At 37.4% G+C, this 24,018-nt stretch overlaps 1 protein-coding gene across 3 annotated transcripts in view; it reads left to right on the top strand.

Moving 5' to 3' along the window:
• LOC140136251 (uncharacterized) overlaps nt 1-16,618 on the top strand; it is a 30,144-nt gene extending 13,526 nt beyond the window's left edge. For all 3 annotated transcript variants that reach the window (XM_072157975.1, XM_072157973.1, XM_072157974.1), the window contains exon 2: nt 12,497-16,618. In XM_072157975.1, the coding sequence (XP_072014076.1) occupies nt 13,574-16,159 (2,586 nt within the window). In that variant the 5' untranslated portion in view covers nt 12,497-13,573 and the 3' untranslated portion in view covers nt 16,160-16,618. The remainder of the gene's footprint in view (nt 1-12,496) is intronic.
• The last annotated feature ends 7,400 nt before the right edge of the window (nt 16,619-24,018 follow it).

Below are 24,018 nucleotides of genomic sequence, written 5' to 3'. Positions count from 1 at the left end.
CTTTGCTTCTTGAAGTCACATTGGATTCAATGGGGTGTCATAATGTGCCTGATTAGATCGTTCATCTATTACAAAAACAAATTTATTCCAATATGGTTCGGTTTTGAAGTTGTGAATAATTTTCCAAGTGTAAGGATACTTTCTTGGCGCAGTATACATGTAGAGCTTTCATCTGATATCCTCTGATTAGGCCTACATACGAGAAGAGAAATGTTTCTGCTTTGGCTTGTACCCTTACCTAAATACATACCCTTCAAATAACCTTCACATAGTCTTTCATATTATAGCCTTCAAATGCTGTTTGAATACTATACATATAATAGCCTTCAAATCATTACAATGCAGTTGAATACAGCAAATAGTATTCAAATATTATAAAATAGTCTTCGAATACTATTTAGTCTTCGCATAGTCTTCGCATAGTCTTCTATAGAGCCGAAATATGTAAATGAGTTGAAGACTATTTGAAGGCTATACTGAATAGTATTCAAGACTATACGATGAATAGTATCCGAAGGCTATATGAATAGTATTCGGAAGGATTTTGATTGAAGATTGTTGCAGGCAGTTGAATGTGTATAGATCTGAAGATTAATGAAGGCTACCACATCAGCCAGGGCATTCCCAACATATAATTACAATGGAAATTTTCATGCTTATACCTACCGCAAAAATAAAAGCACATGCCATGTGAATGCAATTGCATCATCATGCGAGCACACATATGGACACGGCCCGGGCCCGGGGCACGAAAAGCTTGGCCGGCCAAGGTAAACTCCTGTGGCAATTAGTGATCCCTGTTGCACGCGCTTGTCTGCAGCACCCAAGAGGTCCGTGATTCAAAACCGCACCTGATAAAAAAGTTTTCTCTCCTTTCCTACTAAATTTCCTTTCCCCTCGCCAAAAAGCCCCTGCTTATAATTCAGTTGGGGTTAATGCAGCTGTTATTTGCGGATTCCTGCCTCCAGGGGCTAATGGGGACGTAATTTTGGAAACTGTCCCAGCTAAGTCCTGGCGGGGCAGCCAATATTTTCTTGTACATCCCCAAGCAACTAGTCCCTGCCCCATGATCCCGGAGCAACCACCGGAATAGATCACAAAACATGCATGAATTCTGAGAGTCAAATAATAATATCAAAGAACCTATAGATTCACCCTGGTAAAATGACCAGGTAAATGGGTACAGATCAGCATTTCCCCCCATGCACCCCGGGCCGTGGCATGCACTTACGACCCTGCACAGTCTGAAGAACTCTTTAATAACATCCTGGGTAGATATCCCACGGCCCTTTCTTTGCATTACATCCGCATATACGTCCCGGCTATGTCCAGGTATAGTGTGGGGACCAAATAAGTGGTTACATCGATCCCCGGCTAAGTCCCTGCTATTTCCCAGGTCCCGGGGGGCGGGGATTGCAATTGGTGCTAATACATGCATGTAAATATCATCCCTTGAATAACATGGATTATATTTATGTTGCATCAGATCACATTCTTAACATTTGATTATCTAGTAATAACAATATACTTAAATTATCAATCAAATGAATGACTGCAAGTCCTTACATATTTATGTATGCTTGACTGTATGAAAACAAGAACAAGGACCATGGTGTTGTATGTGCATTTACAAACTGTAAAATTGGAAATGTATGTGGAATACATATGCATATGCTATATATATATAAGCTTACATTTTTACTCCTTTTTTGTGCACAGCTGAAGGTCCAAATGACTTACCTGATGATTACAGCACATTATAAGTTCACACAAACCATTTAAACATGTACATACAATGTACAATACCCAAAATGATGAAAAAATACAAATATTTCCTCTATAAGTATGCAGCCAGTGCACTTCCACTCAACTGCCATTTTAGATTTGAAATAGTTTGACCTGGCCATGACCTATAATCATTCCTACATCCTGTATGGTATTTGAAGAGTATTTGAAGACTATAATAGCATTCATGTTGGGTAAGGGATATATTGAATACTATAATACCATTCAACAAGTACATGATACTATTCAACACTATTCAACACTATTCGAGATAACTGAATCGAATAGTATTTCAGCTTGAATGGTGTTGAATGGTATAAAACCAGTATAATACCCTTCGAATATTATTTGAAGAGTATTTGAAGACTATAATAGTATTCATGTTGGGTAAGGGTAGGGTGCATCAAACACCCCTCATGTCAACCAAATTTTTTGTACCTAGTCTTAAAATATGCCACTTGTTAAAATATTAACCTGCACAAAATTTAAATTTATTCCGAAGTTGTCTATGGGGTCCACAGTGGGCCTAAAGTTTAGGGATGGAATCCTGTATCAGACAGCTCGCGACCCTTAAGGCAGCTATTATAAATTACATATTTACAGTACACAATATTAGCTGCTTTATGTTTTTAACTACTTGTGTCACAATCCCTGTCACAAAAGAAATCTAGCTAAAGGCAGCTTTATACTGAGCCAAATAGGGTTGTCAGCCCTCTATCTTCAGTCCAAAGGTACCACAATAAGAAAGGCTATAGTGGTAGTCTTAGCTGTCACACCTAATGAAGCAATGGTCAAGCAAAGTATTCGCTATGGTAAAGGCTTTGGAAAGCTTGAGTTCCCTAAGAACAGAGTGTTCAAGCTAAGCTCATATTTCTTAGAGGCAGCCCAAACTTAGTTCTCAAAATATATTGAAAATTGAAATAGCAGCAAAATGTGTAATTAAGCATGTTCATACATACGGCAGAAGAAATAAAGGGTGCAGCATTTATATCCTTTACACTCAAATAATGTGTCCTCGGCAGTAAATTCGTAAATAATTCTTTAAACGTTTTTACTGCCGAGGGCACATTATTTGCGTGTAAAGGATAATGCTGCACCCTTTATTTCTATTCTATTACCACAAAATAGTGCGATTTAAAGAGAAAATATCACATTTTTTGCCTAAATATTTCAAATTGTTTACCTCAAGGTGGAGTACGCGTAGCCAAAGCGTAAGTGATAGTGAGTATTGCAGAACGTGTAACCAAGCGTAATGCTTTGCGTAGAATGCGTAACAACGCTAATATACTGCATCGCGCTTTGCTGTGATGCGAGAAGAACATAAAGTTCGTTGCCCTGGCCACTTTATTGCTAATTAATGGTCTTTCACGTGATGCGTTTCAACAAATCACAGTGCACGATTTTGAATAATGGGGTCGTGGGGTAATAGAATACATTTTAAATAGTAACTTTCTCATAATACCTTTCAATCCCTTATTAAATGTTTAGGAACTGTAAAAATGATCCAATATAGCTATAAATACCAATTGACCTTTTCGGTAAACCCCATAAGCCTTTGTGAGTACATCTGAGAACTCGTCATTTGACGTCACGCCGACTTGAAATGCGCAGTGACGATGTTCGATAAACGATGTGCGCATTGTCGCAGATCGGCGTGACGTCAAATGACGAGTTCTTAGGTGTACTCGCAAAGGCTTATGGGATTTACCGAAAAGGTCAATTCAATGTAACGATGCATATTGCAGCCAATATGTTATAACTGGAAATAACAAAAATTAAAATTGCTGCCTTATGTATAATTGCGGTGCTTACTGTAAAGATTGCTGCCTTATGTATAATTGCGGTGCTTACTGTAAAGTTCTCGCTTAAACTTTAGGACCATGGTGGACCCCATAGATGACTTCGGAATGAATTAAAATTTTGTGAAGGTTAATATATTAACAAGTGGCACATTTTAAGACTTGGTACAAAAAAAAATTGATTGACATGAGGGGCGTTTGATGCACCCTAACTTGTATTGTGTACATGTATGTGGTAATTTCCCCGGGGTAATTTCCTTAGGCCTAATAAATAAATATGTTTACCATCGGATCTTTTTGTTAAACAATTCAAAATTACCCATTATACCCTTCTGAAGAGGAGGAGGCTCTTTACACAGCCGTGGCGTTAGTCACGGCTGTGTCTTTTTTCTTACAGGTTCTTTCTTTCTTTCTTTACCTAGCCGGGACACCGGCTAGGTCTTGTGATGCTATCGGATCTTTCTTACCTAGCCGGGACACCGGCTAGGTCTTGTGATGCTATCGGATCTTTCTTTCTTCTTCTGGCAACAAAGCGTGACATTTTGCGTGACTTGCCACGTTTCGCCTAGCTCTCTTATGCTTTGACAGATTTCAACCATACTTGAGCCAAATGACCACTGGACTAGGCCAAAGCTTACATTTGACTTTAACCTGACTGTGACCTTTGACCTTGACCTTATGGTCAAAAATGTTGATTTCACAAAAAATGCTTCTCTTTCCACAAATTACATGCAATGATCATGTGACTCATGCATATGAATCAACATGTGGCAGTGCTTAAAACTTATTTAAAAAAATTGAGGTCAAAGGTCATTAAGGGGTCATTTCCGGTAAAAGTCTGAAAAATGTGTAAAAAATATTCAAAAAATCACTGTCTTTACAAATTATATAGCAGAGAGTCGCCATTAGCACACATGCATCGCTACTAGCCAGGGTCTTTAGGATGCCTACAGTTCTGGGGTCAAAGGTCATTAAGGGGTTACTTCCGGTCAAAAACCAAAATTATCAAAAATGTTCAAAAAATTTTTATCTCAAAATGTAAACAGACCAGAGTGACATAAACTTCATATATGCATTAGTGTTACCCAATGTATGCACGGTATTTTTATTTTTTTGTCAAAGGTCATTTAGACGTCATTTCCGGTTTTAAGCTAAATAACTTCAAGAATTTTTATCTCCATAACTAAGCATAGTAGATTTTTTTAATTTAAACTGTAACAATGCATTTTCGCGGTGTATATGAGGTTTTTTTATATTGGGGTCAAAGGTCATTAAGGAGGTCAAAACGTCAAATTTGCAAAAAATTTTTTAAAATTACGGAACAGTAGCTGTATCTCAGCCTATGGAAGACGGATAAAGCCCCTACATGCTACAGTGAAGCACCATTAATGGTGTGAGATGTCCGTAATAGCCGGTCAAAGGTCAAACTTTAAGTTAAGACTGGCATTTCCGGCCCGGCTAGGTCCAGATCTGTAACCAGATCTAGTTCTTTACACAGCCGTGACGTTAGTCACGGCTGTGTCTTTTTTCTTACAGGTTCTTTCTTCTTTCTTTCTTCTTTCTTTCTTCTTTCTTTCTTCTTTCTGCCGACCACTTCATTTGCTCTAGCACTTACATGCTTACACCGATTTTGACCTAACTTGGTCATAACCATCATTGACCATGCCCCTACATGTCATATGAAACTCGTGGGGTCAAAGGTCACGCAGGGGTCATAGGGGTCAAAAACGTGATTTCAACTCAAAATGCTTCTTCTCTCACAGATTACATAGGACGGTGACACCACTTACACACATGAATTGTTATTATCCCGTGTCTATGGGGTCCTCACAGATTTGGGGTCAAAGGTCATTAAAGGGTCACTTCCGGTATAAAACGAAAAACCTTCAAAAATTTTTATTTGCTAAGAAAAACATAGGACAGTAACGGTATGTTCACATAAATTGTAATTACCCTGTGTATATGTGGTATTTTTTTATTTAGGGTCAAAGGTCATTAAGGGCCACTTCGGTACAAAACGAAATACCTTTAAATGCTTCTTCTCCCACAAATTACGTCGGACAGTAACACCACTTGCATACATGCATTGTTATTATCCAGTGTCTATGGGGTCCTCACAGATTTGGGGTCAAAGGTCATTAAGGGGTCACTTCCGGTATAAAACGAAAAACCTTCAAAAATTGTATTTGCTAAGAAAAACATAGGACAGTAACGGTATGTTCACACATAAATTGTAATTACCCTGTGTATATGTGGTATTTTTTTATTTAGGGTCAAAGGTCATTAAGGGGCCACTTCCGGTACAAAACGAAATACCTTTAAAATGCTTCTTCTCCCACAAATTACGTCGGACAGTAACACCACTTGCATACATGCATTGTTATTATCCAGTGTCTATGGGGTCCTCACAGATTTGGGGTCAAAGGTCATTAAGGGGTCACTTCCGGTATAAAACGAAAACCGTCAAAAAATTTTATTTGCTAAGAAAAACATAGGACAGTAACGGTATGTTCACACATGAATTGTGGGTACCCAATTCATATGTGGTATTTTTTTATTTGGGGTCAAATGTCATTTAGGGTCACTTCCGGTCTGAGACGAAAAACCTTCAAAATGCCCCTTCTGTCACGAGTAACATAGCAAAGTGGTGCCACATGCACCCATGCATTGACATTAGCCAATGTCTATGGCCGTTTTCATATATTTTGGGGTCAAAGGTCATTAAGGGTAACAACACGGCTGTGTTCGTGGGTTAGACCACAGCTTAGTCTAGTTCTTCTTCTTTCTTCTTCTTCTGGCAACAAATTTCAAAATGCTTCTTCTCTTACATGTTACATCCTACAATGACGTCACTTGCACATATGCATCGGCTATATCCAGTGTCTATATGGTGTTCACAGATTTGGGGTCAAAGGTCATTAAGGGGTCATTTCCGGTATAAAACCAAATATGTTCAAAATGCTTCTTCTTCCACAAATTACATGTGATGGTAACATGCTTAGGACATGTGATTTGACTTTGAACGATGTCTATAGGGTGTTCACAGATAAGGGGTCAAAGGTCATTAAAGGGGTCATTTCCGGTCTGAAAGCTAAAAATATTCAAAAATCACTGTTTTTACAAAATACATAGCAGAGTGTTGTCATTAGCACACGTGCATTGCTACTAACCAGGGTCTTTGGGGTGTCTACAGTTTTGGGGTCAAAGGTCATTAAGGGGTCACTTCCGGTCAAAAACCAAAATCGTCAAATATGTTCATTTTTTTAAATCTCAAAACGTAACCAGACCAGAGTGACATAAACTTCATATATGCATTAGTGTTACTCGATGTATGCACGGTATTTTTGTTATTTTGGTCAAAGGTCATTTAGACGTCATTTCCGGTTTGAAGCTAAATAACTTCAAGAATTTTTATCTCCATAACTAAGCAGAGTAGATTTTTTTTATTTAAACTGTAACAATGCATTTTCTCGGTGTATATGAGGTTTTTTTATATTGGGGTCAAAGGTCATTAAGAAGGTCAAAACATCAAATTTGCAAACAAATGTTTAAAATTACGGAAAAGTAGCTGTATCTCAGCCTATGGAAGACGGATAAAGCCCCTACATGCTACAGTGATGCACCATTAATGGTCTGAGATGTCCATAATAGCCGGTCAAAGGTCAAACTTTAAGACTGGCATTTCCGGCCCCGGCTAGGTCCAGATCTGTAGCCAGATCTAGTTACCTAGCCGGGACACCGGCTAGGTCTTGTGATGCTATCGGATCTTTCTTCTTCTGGCAACACGTGCGTGACTTGCCACGTTTCGCCCTAATTCTGTTATGCTTTGACCGATTTTGACCATACTTAGTCACAAACACCACTGACCATGTCCCCACATGTGATATGACATTGAACTCCATTTGACCTTTGACCTGCTCACAATGGCAAAAATGTGATTTTTACTCTAAAATGCTTCTTCTTCCACAAATAACATGTGATGGTGACATGCTTAGGTCATGTGACTTGACTTTGGTCGGTGTCTATAGGGTGTTCACAGATAAGGGGTCAAAGGTCATTAAGGCGGCCATTTCCGGTCTGAAAGCTAAAAATCTTCAAAAAATCACTGTTTTTACAAATTACATAGCAGAGTGTTGTCATTAGCACACATGCATTGCTACTAACCAGGGTCTTTGGGGTGTCTACAGTTTCGGGATCAAAGGTCATTAAGGGGTCGCTTCTGGTCAAAAACCAAAAATCATCAAATATGTTCATTTTTTTAAATCTCAAAACATAACCAGACCAGAGTAACATAAACTTCACATATGCATTAGTGTTACCCGATGTATGCACGGTATTTTTATTTTTTTGTTTAATGGTCATTTAGACGTCATTTCCGGTTTTAAGCTAAATAACTTCAAGAATTTTTATATCCATAACTAAGCTTAGTAGATTTTTTTAATTTAAACTGTAACAATGCATTTTCTCGGTGTATATGAGGATTTTTTTATATTGGGGTCAAAGGTCATTAAGGAGGTCAAAACGTCAAATTTGCAAAAAAATGTTTAAAATTACGGAAAAGTAGCTGTATCTCAGCCTATGGAAGACGGATAAACAGTGATGCACCATTAACGGTGTGAGATGTCCATAATAACCAATCAAAGGTCAAACTTTAAGTTAAGACTGGCATTTCCGGCCCGGCTAGGTCCAGATCTGTAACCAGATCTAGTTACCTAGCCGGGACACCGGCTAGGTCTTGTGATGCTATCGGATCTTTCTTTCTTCTGGCAACACGTGACATTTTGCGTGACTTGCCACGTTTCGTCCTAGCTCTGTTATGCTTTGACTGATTTTAACCATACTTGGTCACAAACACCACTGACCAAGTCCCCACATGTGACATGAAATTGAACTCCATTTGACCTTTGACCTGCTCACAATGGCAAAAATGCGATTTTACTCTAAAATGCTTCTTCTTCCACAAATAACATGTGATGGTGACATGCTTAGGTCATGTGACTTGACTTTGGTAGGTGTCTATAGGGTGTTCACAGATAAGGGGTCAAAGGTCATTAAGGGTCATTTCCGGTCTGAAAGCTAAAAATATTCAAAAAATCACTGTTTTTACAAATTACATAGCAGAGTGTTGTCATTAGCACACATGTATTGCTACTAACCAGGGTCTTTGGGGTGTCTATAGTTTTGGGGTCAAAGGTCATTAAGGGGTCGCTTGCGGACAAAAACCAAAAATCATCAAATATGTTCATTTTTTTTATCTCAAAACGTAACCAGACCAGAGTGACATAAACTTCATATATGCATTAGTGTTACCCGATGTATGCACGGTATTTTTATTTTTTTGGTCAAAGGTCATTTAGACGTCATTTCCGGTTTTAAGCTAAATAACTTAAGAATTTTTATCTCCATAACTAAGCATAGTAGAATTTTTTAATTTAAACTGTAACAATGCATTTTCCCGGTGTATATGAGGTTTTTTTTGTATTGGGGTCAAAGGTCATTAAGGAGGTCAAAACGTCACAGTTGCAAAAAATGTTTAAAATTACGGAAAAGTAGCTGTATCTCAGCCTATGGAAGACGGATAAAGCCCCTACATGCTACAGTGATACACCATTAATGGTGTGAGATATCCATAATAGCCGGTCAAAGGTCAAACTTTAAGACTGGCATTTCCGGCCCCGGCTAGGTCCAGATCTGTAGCCAGATCTAGTTCTTTCTTTCTTTCTTCTGTCAACCTTTACATTTGCTCTAGCACTCACATGCTTACATCGATTTTGACCTAACTTGGTCACAATGATCATTGACCATGCCCCTACATGTCACATGAAACTCGTGGGGCCAAAGGTCACCCAGGGGTCACAGGGGTCAAAAACGTGATTTCAACTAAAAATGCATCTTCTCCCACAACTTACGTAGGACAGCGACCCCACTTGCACACATGCATTGTTATTACCCAGTGTCTATGTGGTGTACACAGATTTGGGGTCAACGGTCATTAGAGGGTGACAGACCGTATGAGAGGAGAGACCTTAAAAAAAGTAGATCAGGGAGATAGAAGATATGTTCACATATGATCCGCAGTCACCCAATGTATATGTGGTATTTTTTTTTATTTGAGGTCGAAGCTCATTAAGGGGTCACTTCCGGTATAAAAAGAAATACCTTTAAAATGCATCTTCTTCCACAAATTATGTGGGACAGAGACGCCACTTGCACACATGCATTGTTATTACCCAGTGTCTATGAGGTGTACACAGATTTGGGGCCAAAGGTCATTAAGGGGTCACTTCCGGTATAAAACGAAATACCTTCAAAAATTTTTATTAGCTAAGTAAAACATGGGACAGTAACGGTATGTTCACATATGATCTGCAGTCACCCAATGTATATGTGGTATTTTTTATTTGGGGTCAAATCTCATTAAGGGGTCACTTCCGGTATAAAACGAAATACCTTTAAAATGCATCTTCTTCCACAGATTCTGTAGGACAGTGACGCCACTTGCACACATGCATTGTTATTACCCAGTGTCTATGGGGTGTACACAGATTTGGGGTCAAAGGTCATTAAGGGGTCACTTCCGGTATAAAACGAAAAACCTTCAAAATTTTTATTTGCTAAGAAAAACATAGGACAGTAACGGTATGTTCACACAGGAATTGTGGTTACCCAATTCATATGTGGTATTTTTTTATTTGGGTCAAATGTCATTAAGGGGTCACTTCCGGTCTGAGACGAAAAACCTTCAAAATGCCCCTTCTGCAACAAGTAACATGGCAAAGTGATGCCACGTGCACACATGCGTTGACATTAGCCAATGTCTATGGGCGTTTTCATATATTTTGGGGTCAAAGGTCATTAAGGGGTCACAACACGGCTGTGTTCGTGGTCTTAGACCACAGCTAAGTCTAGTTTCTTCTTCTTCTGTCAACCATTACATTTGCTCTAGCACTCACATGCTTACATCGATTTTGACCTAACTTGGTCACAATGATCATTGACCATGCCCCCACATGTCACATGAAAATCGCGGGGTCAAAGGTCACGCAGGGGTCACAGGGGTCAAAAACGTGATTTCAACTAAAAATGCATCTTCTCCCACAACTTACGTAGGACAGCGACCCCACTTGCACACATGCATTGTTATTACCCAGTGTCTATGTGGTGTACACAGATTTGGGGTCAAAGGTCATTAAGGGGTCACTTCCGGTATAAAACGAAAAACCTTCAAAATTTTTATTAGCTAAGTAAAACATAGCACATTAACGGTATGTTCACATATGATCTGCAGTCACCCAAAGTATATGTGGTTTTTTTAAATTTGGGGTCAAAGCTCATTAAGGGGTCACTTCCGGTATAAAAAGAAATACGTTTAAAATGCATCTTCTTCCACAAATTATGTGGGACAGAGACGCCACTTGCACACATGCATTGTTATTACCCAGTGTCTATGGGGTGTACACAGATTTGGGGTCAAAGGTCATTAAGGGGTCACTTCCGGTATAAAACGAAATACCTTCAAAAAATGTTATTAGCTAAGTAAAACATGGGACAGTAACGGTATGTTCACACATGATCTGCAGTCACCCAATGTATATGTGGTATTTTTTATTTGGGGTCAAATGTCATTAAGGGGTCACTTCCGGTATAAAACGAAATACCTTTAAAATGCATCTTCTTCCACAGATTCTGTAGGACAGAGACGCCACTTGCACACATGCATTGTTATTACCCAGTGTCTATGGGGTGTACACAGATTTGGGGTCAAAGGTCATTAAGGGGTCACTTCCGGTATAAAACGAAAAACCTTCAAAAATTTTTATTTGCTAAGAAAAACATAGGACAGTAACGGTATGTTCACACATGAATTGTGGTTACCCAGTTTATATGTGGTATTATTTTATTTGGGGTCAAAGGTCATTAAGGGGTCACTTCCGGTATAAAACGAAATACCTTTAAAATGCTTCTTCTTCCACAAATTACGTAGGACAGTGACGCCACTTGCACACATGCATTGTTATAACACAGTGTCTATATGGTGTACACACATTTGGGGTCAATGGTCAGTAAGGGTCACTTCCGGTATAAAACGATATACCTTCAAAATGCCCTTCTGCCACAAAAAGCATAGCAAAGTGATGCCACGTGGACACGTGCATTGACATTAGCCAATGTCTATGGGGTTTTCATATATTTTGGGGTCAAAGGTGATTAAGGGGTCACCACACGGCTGTGTTCGTGGTCTTAGACCACAGCTAAGTCTAGTTTGAATTCTTTTCCCCCATTGCCCCCCTCCACCAGTCAGAATTAATAGGTAAATTTTCACGGGAAAATTTTCTGGACACGTGACCAATGCGTATCAATGTGAGTGTAACCTCGAGCCTGATCTCTGACCCCCGGCCGTGACCTCGCTATTCAAGTCTTAGTAATTTTGAATTGGAATAGTATTTTTGACCGCAATTTTGATAGAAATTTGTGCATTGCAAATTTATTGAATATTATGTTATCTTAATTTTTTCACAATATCATCAAAACGTAATTTCAAAAATATCTATCTACGGAAAAAAATATTTATCTACGGAAACTCTTACAATAACATTATTAACTTGCGACAAGTAACTTATTTTGCACCAAAGAAGGAATTCTTCCTATTCAAATACATTGGAAGAACACCGCTGTGCTCGGGTCACATTCCATAATGCTAATATGTCTGCCCATGGGTGTCACGTGTCCAGAAAATTTTCCCGTGAAAATTTACCTATTAATTCTGACTGTCCACCAGAAAGAAATTCCTGTTGCTGCCGTTGTAGCTAGATATAAACACTATTTGAATAGAAAAAATGTTGTCTTTTAGATTGCACGTACCCCAGGAGAAAACTAATGTTGATTGCATCTTTCTTGTTCTCATCTAATAGTGATGCCAATGAAAGGAAGCAAGACAACATCAGCATGCAGGTACTGCAAACAAAGATTCACAGGGAACACACCACGCTTCCTATCCCACCTACGTCATCATAGGATGCGGATCACTTCATATTGGTATACCAATCCTAGTCTTCCACCAAAGGCAGGGTGTATCAAACAGAAGAGTATCAGACAGACAATCCTGAAGACTAACAAGGGAGACAACAAAAGACAGTCTAAAATCGCCCAAAAGAATGATAAACAGCAAAAATGCACCTTTTGTTATCACAGAAAAACCAATAGATTGGTATATGGTGGTAATGTTATGTCACATAAATGTAGTAACAAATGCATTAGCCTGGCAAGTGACAAGAGCCAACATGGCATGATGATCACAGAAAACAAGTCCTGTAAGTGCATATATTGTGGTAAGAGGTTCAAACAGGCATGGAACCTCATAAAACCTCATAAATGTAGATATTGTGACAAGGGCTTTAGCCAGGCTGGTTACAAGAAGCAACATGAAATGGCACATACTGCTGGTAAAACACATAAATGCAGATATTGTGACAAGTGCTTTAGCCAGGCTGGTTACAAGAAGCAACATGAAATGACACATACTGGTGGTAAAACACATAAATGCAGATATTGTGACAAGTGCTTTAGCCAAGCTGGTTACAAGAAACAACATGAAATGATACATACTGGTGATAAACCACACAAATGCAGCTATTGTGACAAGTGCTTCATTCATGCTGGTGACAAGAAGAAACATGAAATGATACATACTGGTGATAAACCACATAAATGCAGATATTGTGACAAGTGCTTTAACCGTCCTGGTCACAAGAAACAACATGAAATGACACATACTGGTGATAAACCACACAAATGCAGATATTGTGACAAGTGCTTCAGCCTGACTGGTCACAAGAAACTACATGAAATGACACATACTGGTGATAAACCACACAAATGCAGCTATTGTGACAAGTGCTTCATTCATGCTGGTGACAAGAAGAAACATGAAATGATACATACTGGTGATAAACCACATAAATGCAGTTATTGTGACAAGTGCTTCAACCATGTCTGGTCACAAGAAACAACATGAAATGACACATACATGCGATAAACCACACAAATGCAGATATTGTGATAAGTGCTTTAGCCGGGCTGGTACCAAGAAACAACATGAAATGACACATACTGGTGATAAATCACACAAATGCAGTTTTTGTGACAAGTGCTTCAGCCAGGCTGGTGCCAAGAAACGACATGAAATGACACATACAGGTGATAAACCACATAAATGCAGATATTGTGACAAGTGCTTCAGCCAGGCTGGTCACAAGAAACGACATGAAATGACACATACTGGTGATAAACCACATAAATGCAGATATTGTGACAAGTGCTTTATCCATGCTGGTGACAAGAAGAAACATAAATTGACACATACTGGTGATAAACCACACAAATGCAGATCTTGTGACAAGTGCTTTAGCCAAGCTGGTTACAAGAAACAACATGAAATGATACATACTGGTGATAAACCACACAAATGCAGCTATTGTGACAAGTGCTTCATTCATGCTGGTGACAAGAAGAAACATGAAATGATACATACTGGTGATAAACCACATAAATGCAGTTATTGTGACAAGTGCTTTAACCGTCCTGGTCACAAGAAACAACATGAAATGACACATACATGCGATAAACCACACAAATGCAGATATTGTGACAAGTGCTTCAGCCTGACTGGTCACAAGAAACTACATGAAATGACACATACTAGTGATAAACCACACAAATGCAGATATTGTGACAAGTGCTTCATTCATGCTGGTGACAAGAAGAAACATGAAATGATACATACTGGTGATAAACCACATAAATGCAGTTATTGTGACAAGTGCTTTAACCGTCCTGGTCACAAGAAACAACATGAAATGACACATACATGCGATAAACCACACAAATGCAGATATTGTGACAAGTGCTTCAGCCTGACTGGTCGCAAGAAACAACATGAAATGACACATACTGGTGATAAACCACACAAATGCAGCTATTGTGACAAGTGCTTCATTCATGCTGGTGACAAGAAGAAACATGAAATGATACATACTGGTGATAAACCACATAAATGCAGTTATTGTGACAAGTGCTTTAACCGTCCTGGTCACAAGAAACAACATGAAATGACACATACATGCGATAAACCACACAAATGCAGATATTGTGATAAGTGCTTTAGCCGGGCTGGTACCAAGAAACAACATGAAATGACACATACTGGTGATAAATCACACAAATGCAGTTTTTGTGACAAGTGCTTCAGCCAGGCTGGTGCCAAGAAACGACATGAAATGACACATACAGGTGATAAACCACATAAATGCAGATATTGTGAAAAATGCTTCATCCATGCTGGTGCCAAGAAACAACATGAAATGACACATACTGGTGATAAACCACACAAATGCAGATATTGTGACAAGTGCTTCATTCATGCTGGTGACAAGAAGAAACATGAAATGATACATACTGGTGATAAACCACATAAATGCAGTTATTGTGACAAGTGCTTTAACCGTCCTGGTCACAAGAAACAACATGAAATGACACATACATGCGATAAACCACACAAATGCAGATATTGTGACAAGTGCTTCAGCCTGACTGGTCGCAAGAAACAACATGAAATGACACATACTGGTGATAAACCACACAAATGCAGCTATTGTGACAAGTGCTTCATTCATGCTGGTGACAAGAAGAAACATGAAATGATACATACTGGTGATAAACCACATAAATGCAGTTATTGTGACAAGTGCTTTAACCGTCCTGGTCACAAGAAACAACATGAAATGACACATACATGCGATAAACCACACAAATGCAGATATTGTGATAAGTGCTTTAGCCGGGCTGGTACCAAGAAACAACATGAAATGACACATACTGGTGATAAATCACACAAATGCAGTTTTTGTGACAAGTGCTTCAGCCAGGCTGGTGCCAAGAAACGACATGAAATGACACATACAGGTGATAAACCACATAAATGCAGATATTGTGAAAAATGCTTCATCCATGCTGGTGCCAAGAAACAACATGAAATGACACATACTGGTGATAAACCACATAAATGCAGATATTGTGACAAGTGCTTCAGCCATGCTGGTGACAAGAAACGACATGAAATGACACATACAGGTGATAAACCACATAAATGCAGATATTGTGACAAGTGCTTCAGCCAGGCTGGTCACAAGAAACGACATGAAATGACACATACTGGTGATAAACCACACAAATGCAGATATTGTGACAAGTGCTTTATCCATGCTGGTGACAAGAAGAAACATAAATTGACACATACTGGTGATAAACCACACAAATGCAGATCTTGTGACAAGTGCTTTAGCCAGGCTGGTGCCAAGAAACATCATGAAATGATACATACAGGTGATAAATCACACAAATGCAGATATTTTGACAAGTGCTTTATCCATGCTGGTGACAAGAAGAAACATGCAATGACACATACTGGTGATAAACCACACAAATGCAGATATTGTGACAAGTGCTTCATCCATGCTGGTAACAGAAAGAAACATGAAATGACACATACTGGTGATAAACCATATAAATGTGTATAATGTGGCAAGCTGTTTAGCCAGGCTGTTGACAAGAAACATGAAATGACACATGTAGGTGATGATAAACCATGCACATTGTAAAATTCTTTAGCTTTATGTAAATAAACCATGCACATTGTAAAGTTCTTTAGCTATCTATATGTTAGAGTTAGTAACAACATGAAATAATACATAGAGGGGAGGGGATGAACATGATACCTGTGTCTTAAACATTCAGATTTCTTAACCAACTTCAAGAACTGGTTTTTGTTTGTTGTTCTGTTTTTCTGTTTTGCTTTAAAATGACATCTCATATCAGAACTGCCTTTTTTCCCTTTAAAATGACATCTCACACATAGATGTTGGATGTCGAATATTGATTTTATGTGACAAATATTATTAGTTATCCCCTGTTTGTTCATGCAATACGAAAAATATCATTGGTTTTGAGGTCGTATCACACTCGGCCGAATACGAAAAATATCACTGGCTTTGAGGTCGCAGGCCGAGTGTGATACGAGTCCGACCTCAAAACCAGTGATATTTTTCGTATTCGGCCGAGTGTGATACGACCTCAAAACCAGTGATATTTTTCGATTGCATATGAACAGACAGGGGGTAACGAATTTATCATTCAGTAGACATGAATTTAACACAAATAAATAAATAAATAATATAAATAATACCACAATCATAAAATGATCAAGTTATTATAGGCCTACCCCAAACTCTTCCATGCATGCTTAACAGTTTTCTGTCATGCAACTACAGCCAGGCCATGTATTATGTAATACAGCGCGCCATTGCCAACGTGCGACGCACACTTAGCACGCGACGTAAGGTAGCGCGTAATTACCGTCTCTATCGCATATGCGATCAGCACAGTGTACAATACAAGTTACAACGCGAGTATGCAGGCCCGTTAATTGCCGGTACTGATAATTTATGAACACTGAACAATACAAAATTATATTATTTGGCTATTAACCAATGAAATGTTATTCATGTCTACTGCATGATAAAGACATAAGAGTTTATATAAGATCTTGAAAATATCGATATGATTTTCTTCAATCTTATAATAAGAGACATCAGGCTGAATTTGAACTTTACAAATATATTCCTGGTTAAGTATCTGCTAGGTTACAAGTATAGATATGATGTGTTTTATTATAATACAATTACAGCACTTGGCATTACAGCAGCTGATAGGTTACAAGTATAGATATGATGTGTTTTATTATGATACAATTACAGCACTTGGCATTATAGTAGCTGATAGGTTACAAGTATAGATATGATGTGTTTTATTATAATACAATTACAACACTTGGCATTATAGTAGCTGATAGGTTAAAAGTATAGATATGATGTGTTTTATTATAATACAATTACAACACTTGGCATTATAGAAGCTGATAAAATTACAAGTGTAGATATGATGTGTTTTATTATAATACAATTACAGCACTTGGCATTACAGCAGCTGATAGGTTACAAGTATAGATATGTGTTTTATTATGATACAATTACAACACTTGGCATTATAGTAGCTAATAGGTTACAAGTGTAGATATGATGTGTTTTATTATAATCCAATTACAGCACTTGGCATTATAGTAGCTGATAAAATTACAAGTGTAGATATGATGTGTTTTATTATAATACAATTACAGCACTTGGCATTACAGCAGCTGATAGGTTACAAGTATAGATATGAAGTGTTTTATTATGATACAATTACAACACTTGGCATTATAGTAGCTGATAGGTTACAAGTATAGATATGATGTGTTTTATTATAATACAATTACAACACTTGGCATTATAGTAGCTGATAGGTTACAAGTGTAGATATGATGTGTTTTATTATTTACAATTACAACACTTGGCATTATAGTAGCTGATAGGTTATAAGGGTAGATATGATGTGTTTTATTATAATACAATTACAGCACTTGGCATTACAGCAGCTGATAGGTTACAAGTATAGATATGATGTGTTTTATTATAATACAATTACAGCACTTGGCATTACAGCAGCCGATAGGTTACAAGTATAGATATGATGTGTTTTATTATAATACAATTACAGCACTTGGCATTACAGCAGCCGATAGGTTACAAGTGTAGATATGATGTGTTTTATTATAATACAATTACAACACTTGGCATTATAGTAGCTGATAAAATTACAAGTGTAGATATAATACTTAATAATAGGTTACAAGTGTAGATATGATGTGTTTTATTATAATACAATTACAGCACTTGGCATTATAGTAGCTGATAGGTTACAAGTGTAAATATGTGTTTTATTATAATACAATTACAGCATTTGGCATTATAGTAGCTGATAGGTTACAAGTGTAGATATGATGTGTTTTATTATAATACAATTACAGCACTTGGCATTATAGTAGCTGATAGGTTACAAGTGTAAATATGTGTTTTATTATAATACAATTACAGCATTTGGCATTATAGTAGCTGATAGGTGACAAGTGTAGATATGATGTGTTTTATTATAATACAATTACAGCATTTGGCATTATAGTAGCTGATAGGTTACAAGTGTAGATATGATGTGTTTTATTATAATACAATTACAGCACTTGGCATTATAGTAGCTGATAGGTGACAAGTGTAGATATGATGTGTTTTATTATAATACAATTACAGCACTTGGCATTATAGTAGCTGATAGGTTACAAGTGTAGATATGATGTGTTTTATTATAATACAATTACAGCACTTGGCATTATAGTAGCTGATAGGTTACAAGTGTAGATATGATGTGTTTTATTATAATACAATTACAACACTTGGCATTATAGTAGCTGATAGGTTACAAGTGTAGATATGATGTGTTTTATTATAATACAATTACAACACTTGGCATTATAGTAGCTGATAGGTTACAAGTGTAGATATGATGTGTTTTATTATAATACAATTACAGCACTTGGCATTATAGTAGCTGATAGGTTACAAGTGTAGATATGTGTTTTATTATAATACAATTACAACACTTGGCATTATAGTAGCTGATAGGTTACAAGTGTAGATATGTGTTTTATTATAATACAATTACAGCACTTGGCATTATAGTAGCTGATAGGTTACAAGTGTAGATATGTGTTTTATTATAATACAATTACAACACTTGGCATTATAGTAGCTGATAGGTTACAAGTGTAGATATGATGTGTTTTATTATAATACAATTACAACACTTGGCATTATAGTAGCTGATAGGTTACAAGTGTAGATATGTATTTTATTATAATACAATTACAGCACTTGGCATGATCAAAAGTATACAAACACATACATTTTTGAGACAGAGATTAAAAATTATATCATTGGTTTGAGAAAACATGATTTTCTTTGTTTATCATGTTTATAATGTTTTCTAACTTTGCTGTTTAAAATGATGCCATCTACACCCATTAAAAAGAAAGTTCCAACATTGAAACTTTTTGGCCTCAGGAGAACCCTTGAAGGTTCTTATGAGGAACAATAAAAGGATCTTATGACACTTTAAGGAACTGTTTTGGTTCTCTGAAAGTCATTTAGAACCTTATTTGGTTCTCCAAACGGTCTAAATTTTTAAAAACTTTCAGGGTTGAATAGTAAAGTTCCCCTTAGAATCTTTAAATTCAAAATCTAAGAACTTTTGAGTTTTAGAGATCAAAAGAAGTTCTTCATAGTGCCCTTAAATCCTTTTATTGTTCCTCATATGAACCTTCAAGGGTTCTCTTGAGAGGACTAAAAAGGTTCTTTTTGGAACTTTCTTTTCTAAGAGTCAAGGATAAGGTGTTTCTGTTATTGTAGATTATATAGTTGTAAATTGTTTCTCAGTATCCTTGTTTGAACATTAAAGTTTATATGATGAATTGAAATTTACGAGTTACTTGCCTACCAATCTTTGCAGTTCAAAATAGTTTGATGTATGTATAGTATACCGGGTAATATATAAACACATCAAAAAAGAAAGTTTTGGTAGTTATCATAACTTTGAGCACAAATATTTAAAAGCAGTACAGTTGATATGAATGTATGGAGAATTGTGTTAGCTGCAGTATGATACCACAATTGCGTAAAAAGAAATCAGAATGATCGAGAAATTGATGAATAAATGTAATTGATACAATTTGAAATGTTGCCAATTGATACTGAAACTGAATACAAATTATGCGGTGTGAAATTGAATACATGAATACAAAACCCACCCAAGTCCATGGGAAGTGATTTTGAGAGAAAAACCCGTGTATCATTTTAATTCCTTCAGTTATATTTACCTGGTCAATATGGTAAGTTTTACTTGCAAATGAGTGGGTTAAACTGTATAAGTATGACGATTAGCATTTCAGGGCCAGGGACTTTGTGGGGTTAATTTTAAATTCTGGACTTGGGTGGTTTTTTGAATCATACAAAGACAACAATGTTGGAATGAGATTACCACTAGTAAGATAATACAAAATAAAGCACACAGGTATAATGTTGATAAGCATTCTGCCATGTAATATAAACAACACACTTTCCTTTATTTTAAAACCCATTTTTTTCTTCAAAAGTCACTTTCCAGCAATGAATGTGTTACAAGCGTACTTTTATACATACTGGATTTCAATCAATGTGTTACAAGACTCAAATCATGGACTTGGGTGGTTCTTTCATACATGCTATTTTTCACATGTTCAATAGACACAGAGGATGAATTTGAGTTGTTTTTTCATACATATGACAGGCCTATGTATTAGCAACAATTTGCCATGCTTAACTCAATTTGGCCACAGTATGGACTTGGGTGGGTTTTGTATTCATATATTCAATAGCCTAAAATGTTGCACTTACCTGAAGAGAACAGCAGTCAGCATGTGTCATTTATTGATCACAACCTTGATTGCTGTCTTTTCAATACGTGAATTTAGGGTTTCTCTACCGGAAGTCAATTTGTGCCGAAATTCCTTCCCACAATGCAATAGGCATATTACATGACAAAGGAGAGTGATTAACCTGCGAAATGTATCTATTGTTATGCAATACGCCTGCTGCATTGTAGGGAGGAATTTTGGGAGCATTATGCATGGTTGACAGCAATACAATTCAAATGTATCCTTTTCATGTTGGAACTTTTTTCGATTACCCAAAATTTCATCCCATTGTTAATTTCTCAATCGTTCCAATTTTGTTTAACACAATTTTTGATCCCCTGCAGTAAACAAATTTCTCCAAACTTTTTTTTCCAAAGATTTTATTTTCATTCAGCTTAAACGAGGATTTTGCAATCCTAGCATCCTCTTTTTATGACATTTTCAGTTGATTCCGATTTTGCGAGTTATGCATGATTTATATGTATTACACTGCTTCATCATGTTCATAGCCTGTTGTAATTTCGTTCTGGTATACCAGAACGAAATTCAAATGTGACAATATTTTTGCTCAACGAATAAATCTGCAAAAAAATTTTTGGTACATAAACATTATGTTGCCAGAGGTTTCCAGTGGTATAAAAATGTCAACTTTTTTTGAGAAAAGTGGATCACGAAATGCCCTTTTAAATTAATTCCCATCCTTTTTTTCATAGCTTGATTGTGTTATAATTTTCCTCTCAATTCTGGCACAAGCATACACATCATCCACACAGGGAGGGAGTGTGAATTTCAAATGGCGGGGCCTGAATGAGTGACCCCATTTGAAATCTACAGCCCCTGTGTGGGAGATTAATGTCATTTCTTCCATAGGGGCTGTATGAATTTCAAATCAAATATCCTGATATTTCTAATCTGCTAATGGGGAGGTTGGGATCATAGACCATGCACAAAAGGTTTGAAAACATCGGGGGGGGGGGGCACTCCCACTTACATTAGCAAGTCTATAGAAAGTATGACAATTTCCTAGACATCTTTTTTTCAAGAGTTATAACTGAATTTAAAAAAAAAAAGCGGCCTCAAAAATGGAACCGGGGGTGGGGGGGGACGAAAAACATGTTTTATTTTTACAAGTGCCCTGTTTTCAAGTATTAGGGGGCCTACATAGTGGCGTAGCGTGGGTCATCACATGGGGGGGTGCACGGACCCAGGGCCATAGCAAGCGGGGCAGCCGGGGATTCAATGGCCGCCCCACTTTTTTTCATGTTTTTCTTTATATCTTTATTTCAATTTGGTCATATATTTATATTTTGGCCGCCCCACATTTGTCATGGCCGTCCCACATTTTACAACCTTGCTACTGTCCTGCACGGACCCTGATTGGAGGGACAGCGGGTCTGATTGGCCGGGGGGTGGCACAAGCCATTTTTCGGCAATTTTCCTATGATATTTTCTTTGTGGTGTCAGTCTAAAAGTAGATGACCATTGACCTCATCATTGCGTATACATGCTCACTCACACACAGAGAGGTCAATTACCAGGCTATTGTCAGTAGCCTTAGTCGGATGCCCTCGGCTCATTATGCCCCGGGGGGGGCACTCACATGTTAAGGTGGTACGGGTATGTGCGGCGGTCAAGGGTCCCTTTTTCAGGCTCTCCGGCAGTTCCTTAAGCCCCACATTTGAATCTGCTCCAGTTCTTTGAGCCTCAAACTCTGACAATTGTAGCTCTTTAAGCTCAAATTTGGATAAAAATTTGAAATTTTTAGCTAAACAGCCTATAATTTGGCCCAAATTTCAGTTCTTCAAGCCCCTATTTTGCCCGAAAATCAATTCTTAGTTCCCAATGTTCGGCGCTCCGCGCCACACACTCCTACCAAAATTTAAGTTGAGTGCCCCCCGGGCATTATGCGTCTCAACGGTCGAACAAAATGGCCATGCGTGGCTGTGGATTCAACCTACCATGGCGATTTCTGCCATGAAGATATTGGGGCGATGACACTCTGCGGTATCCCCGGGTCCCGGCCTGGGGGGCACTTCAATATGAAATGGATATAGGTGTAGGGCTGGCACTTTCGCACTAAGGGGCATTCGGTGAGAAAAAAAAAAAAAAAATATGGGGTCATTGGGTGAGAGCATGATTTTTGGCATTCGGTGAGAGCAAAATGTAAAAAATATTCATTCATTCATTCATTCATTCATTCATTTTATTTCCATAAAAACTGACATTCACAAAAACAATCAAATTAAAAATTTACAGAAAACAACACATTATGGAGGAAGAGGCTGGAAGGCCAATAAGGCCAGATATATCGCCTCCCCCTAGAAATTATAAAGTTACAAATAACATTTATACAAAAAAATCAATCAAACATCACATAAAAAGGAATCACTAACCAAAAGACAAGACAAGGACGGTGCTTAAAGATAATATATTAAGTATATTTTGAGATTAACATTTCTTTTAATTGATAACGGAAATGTTTAATAGATCTGGAGTTTTTCACAAAAATACCTAGTGAATTCCAAAGGATGGGGCCTTTAGTACGAATTGCGTGATCAGAAAAAAACTTTTTTGTTTTTAGTCAAATTTAAGTCGTTTACATGTCTTGTCTTGTAGTTATGTACATCAGAGCGTTTGGAAAAATAATTATTAAATATAAGAGGGAGTTCATTAATAGAATACTTGTACATGAATGTACCCAAATCTAGTGTGTACATATCTTCGATAGTTAAGATGTTATAGTTTGCAAACAACGGTCCTGTATGTTCTCTGTAGTGACTGTTTGCTATCGTTCTTATAGCCCACTTTTGGAGTTTCATTAATTTACTTAAGTAAGTTTTACAGGTATCCCCCATACAAGTATTCCATAATTAAGATAGGGCATTATCAAAGTACAATAAAGGGTATGTAAAATACGTTCTGGTACATAATGTTTTAGTTTGGTCATGACACCAACGTTTCTTGACACTGTTTTTGAAATACAATCTATGTGGCTTTTCC

Source organism: Amphiura filiformis, chromosome 16 (assembly GCF_039555335.1).
Source record: "Amphiura filiformis chromosome 16, Afil_fr2py, whole genome shotgun sequence".
NCBI lineage: Eukaryota > Metazoa > Echinodermata > Ophiuroidea > Amphilepidida > Amphiuridae > Amphiura > Amphiura filiformis.
Note: the sequence above shows the minus strand (reverse complement) of the source record. Positions and strands in the feature narration are given on the sequence as shown.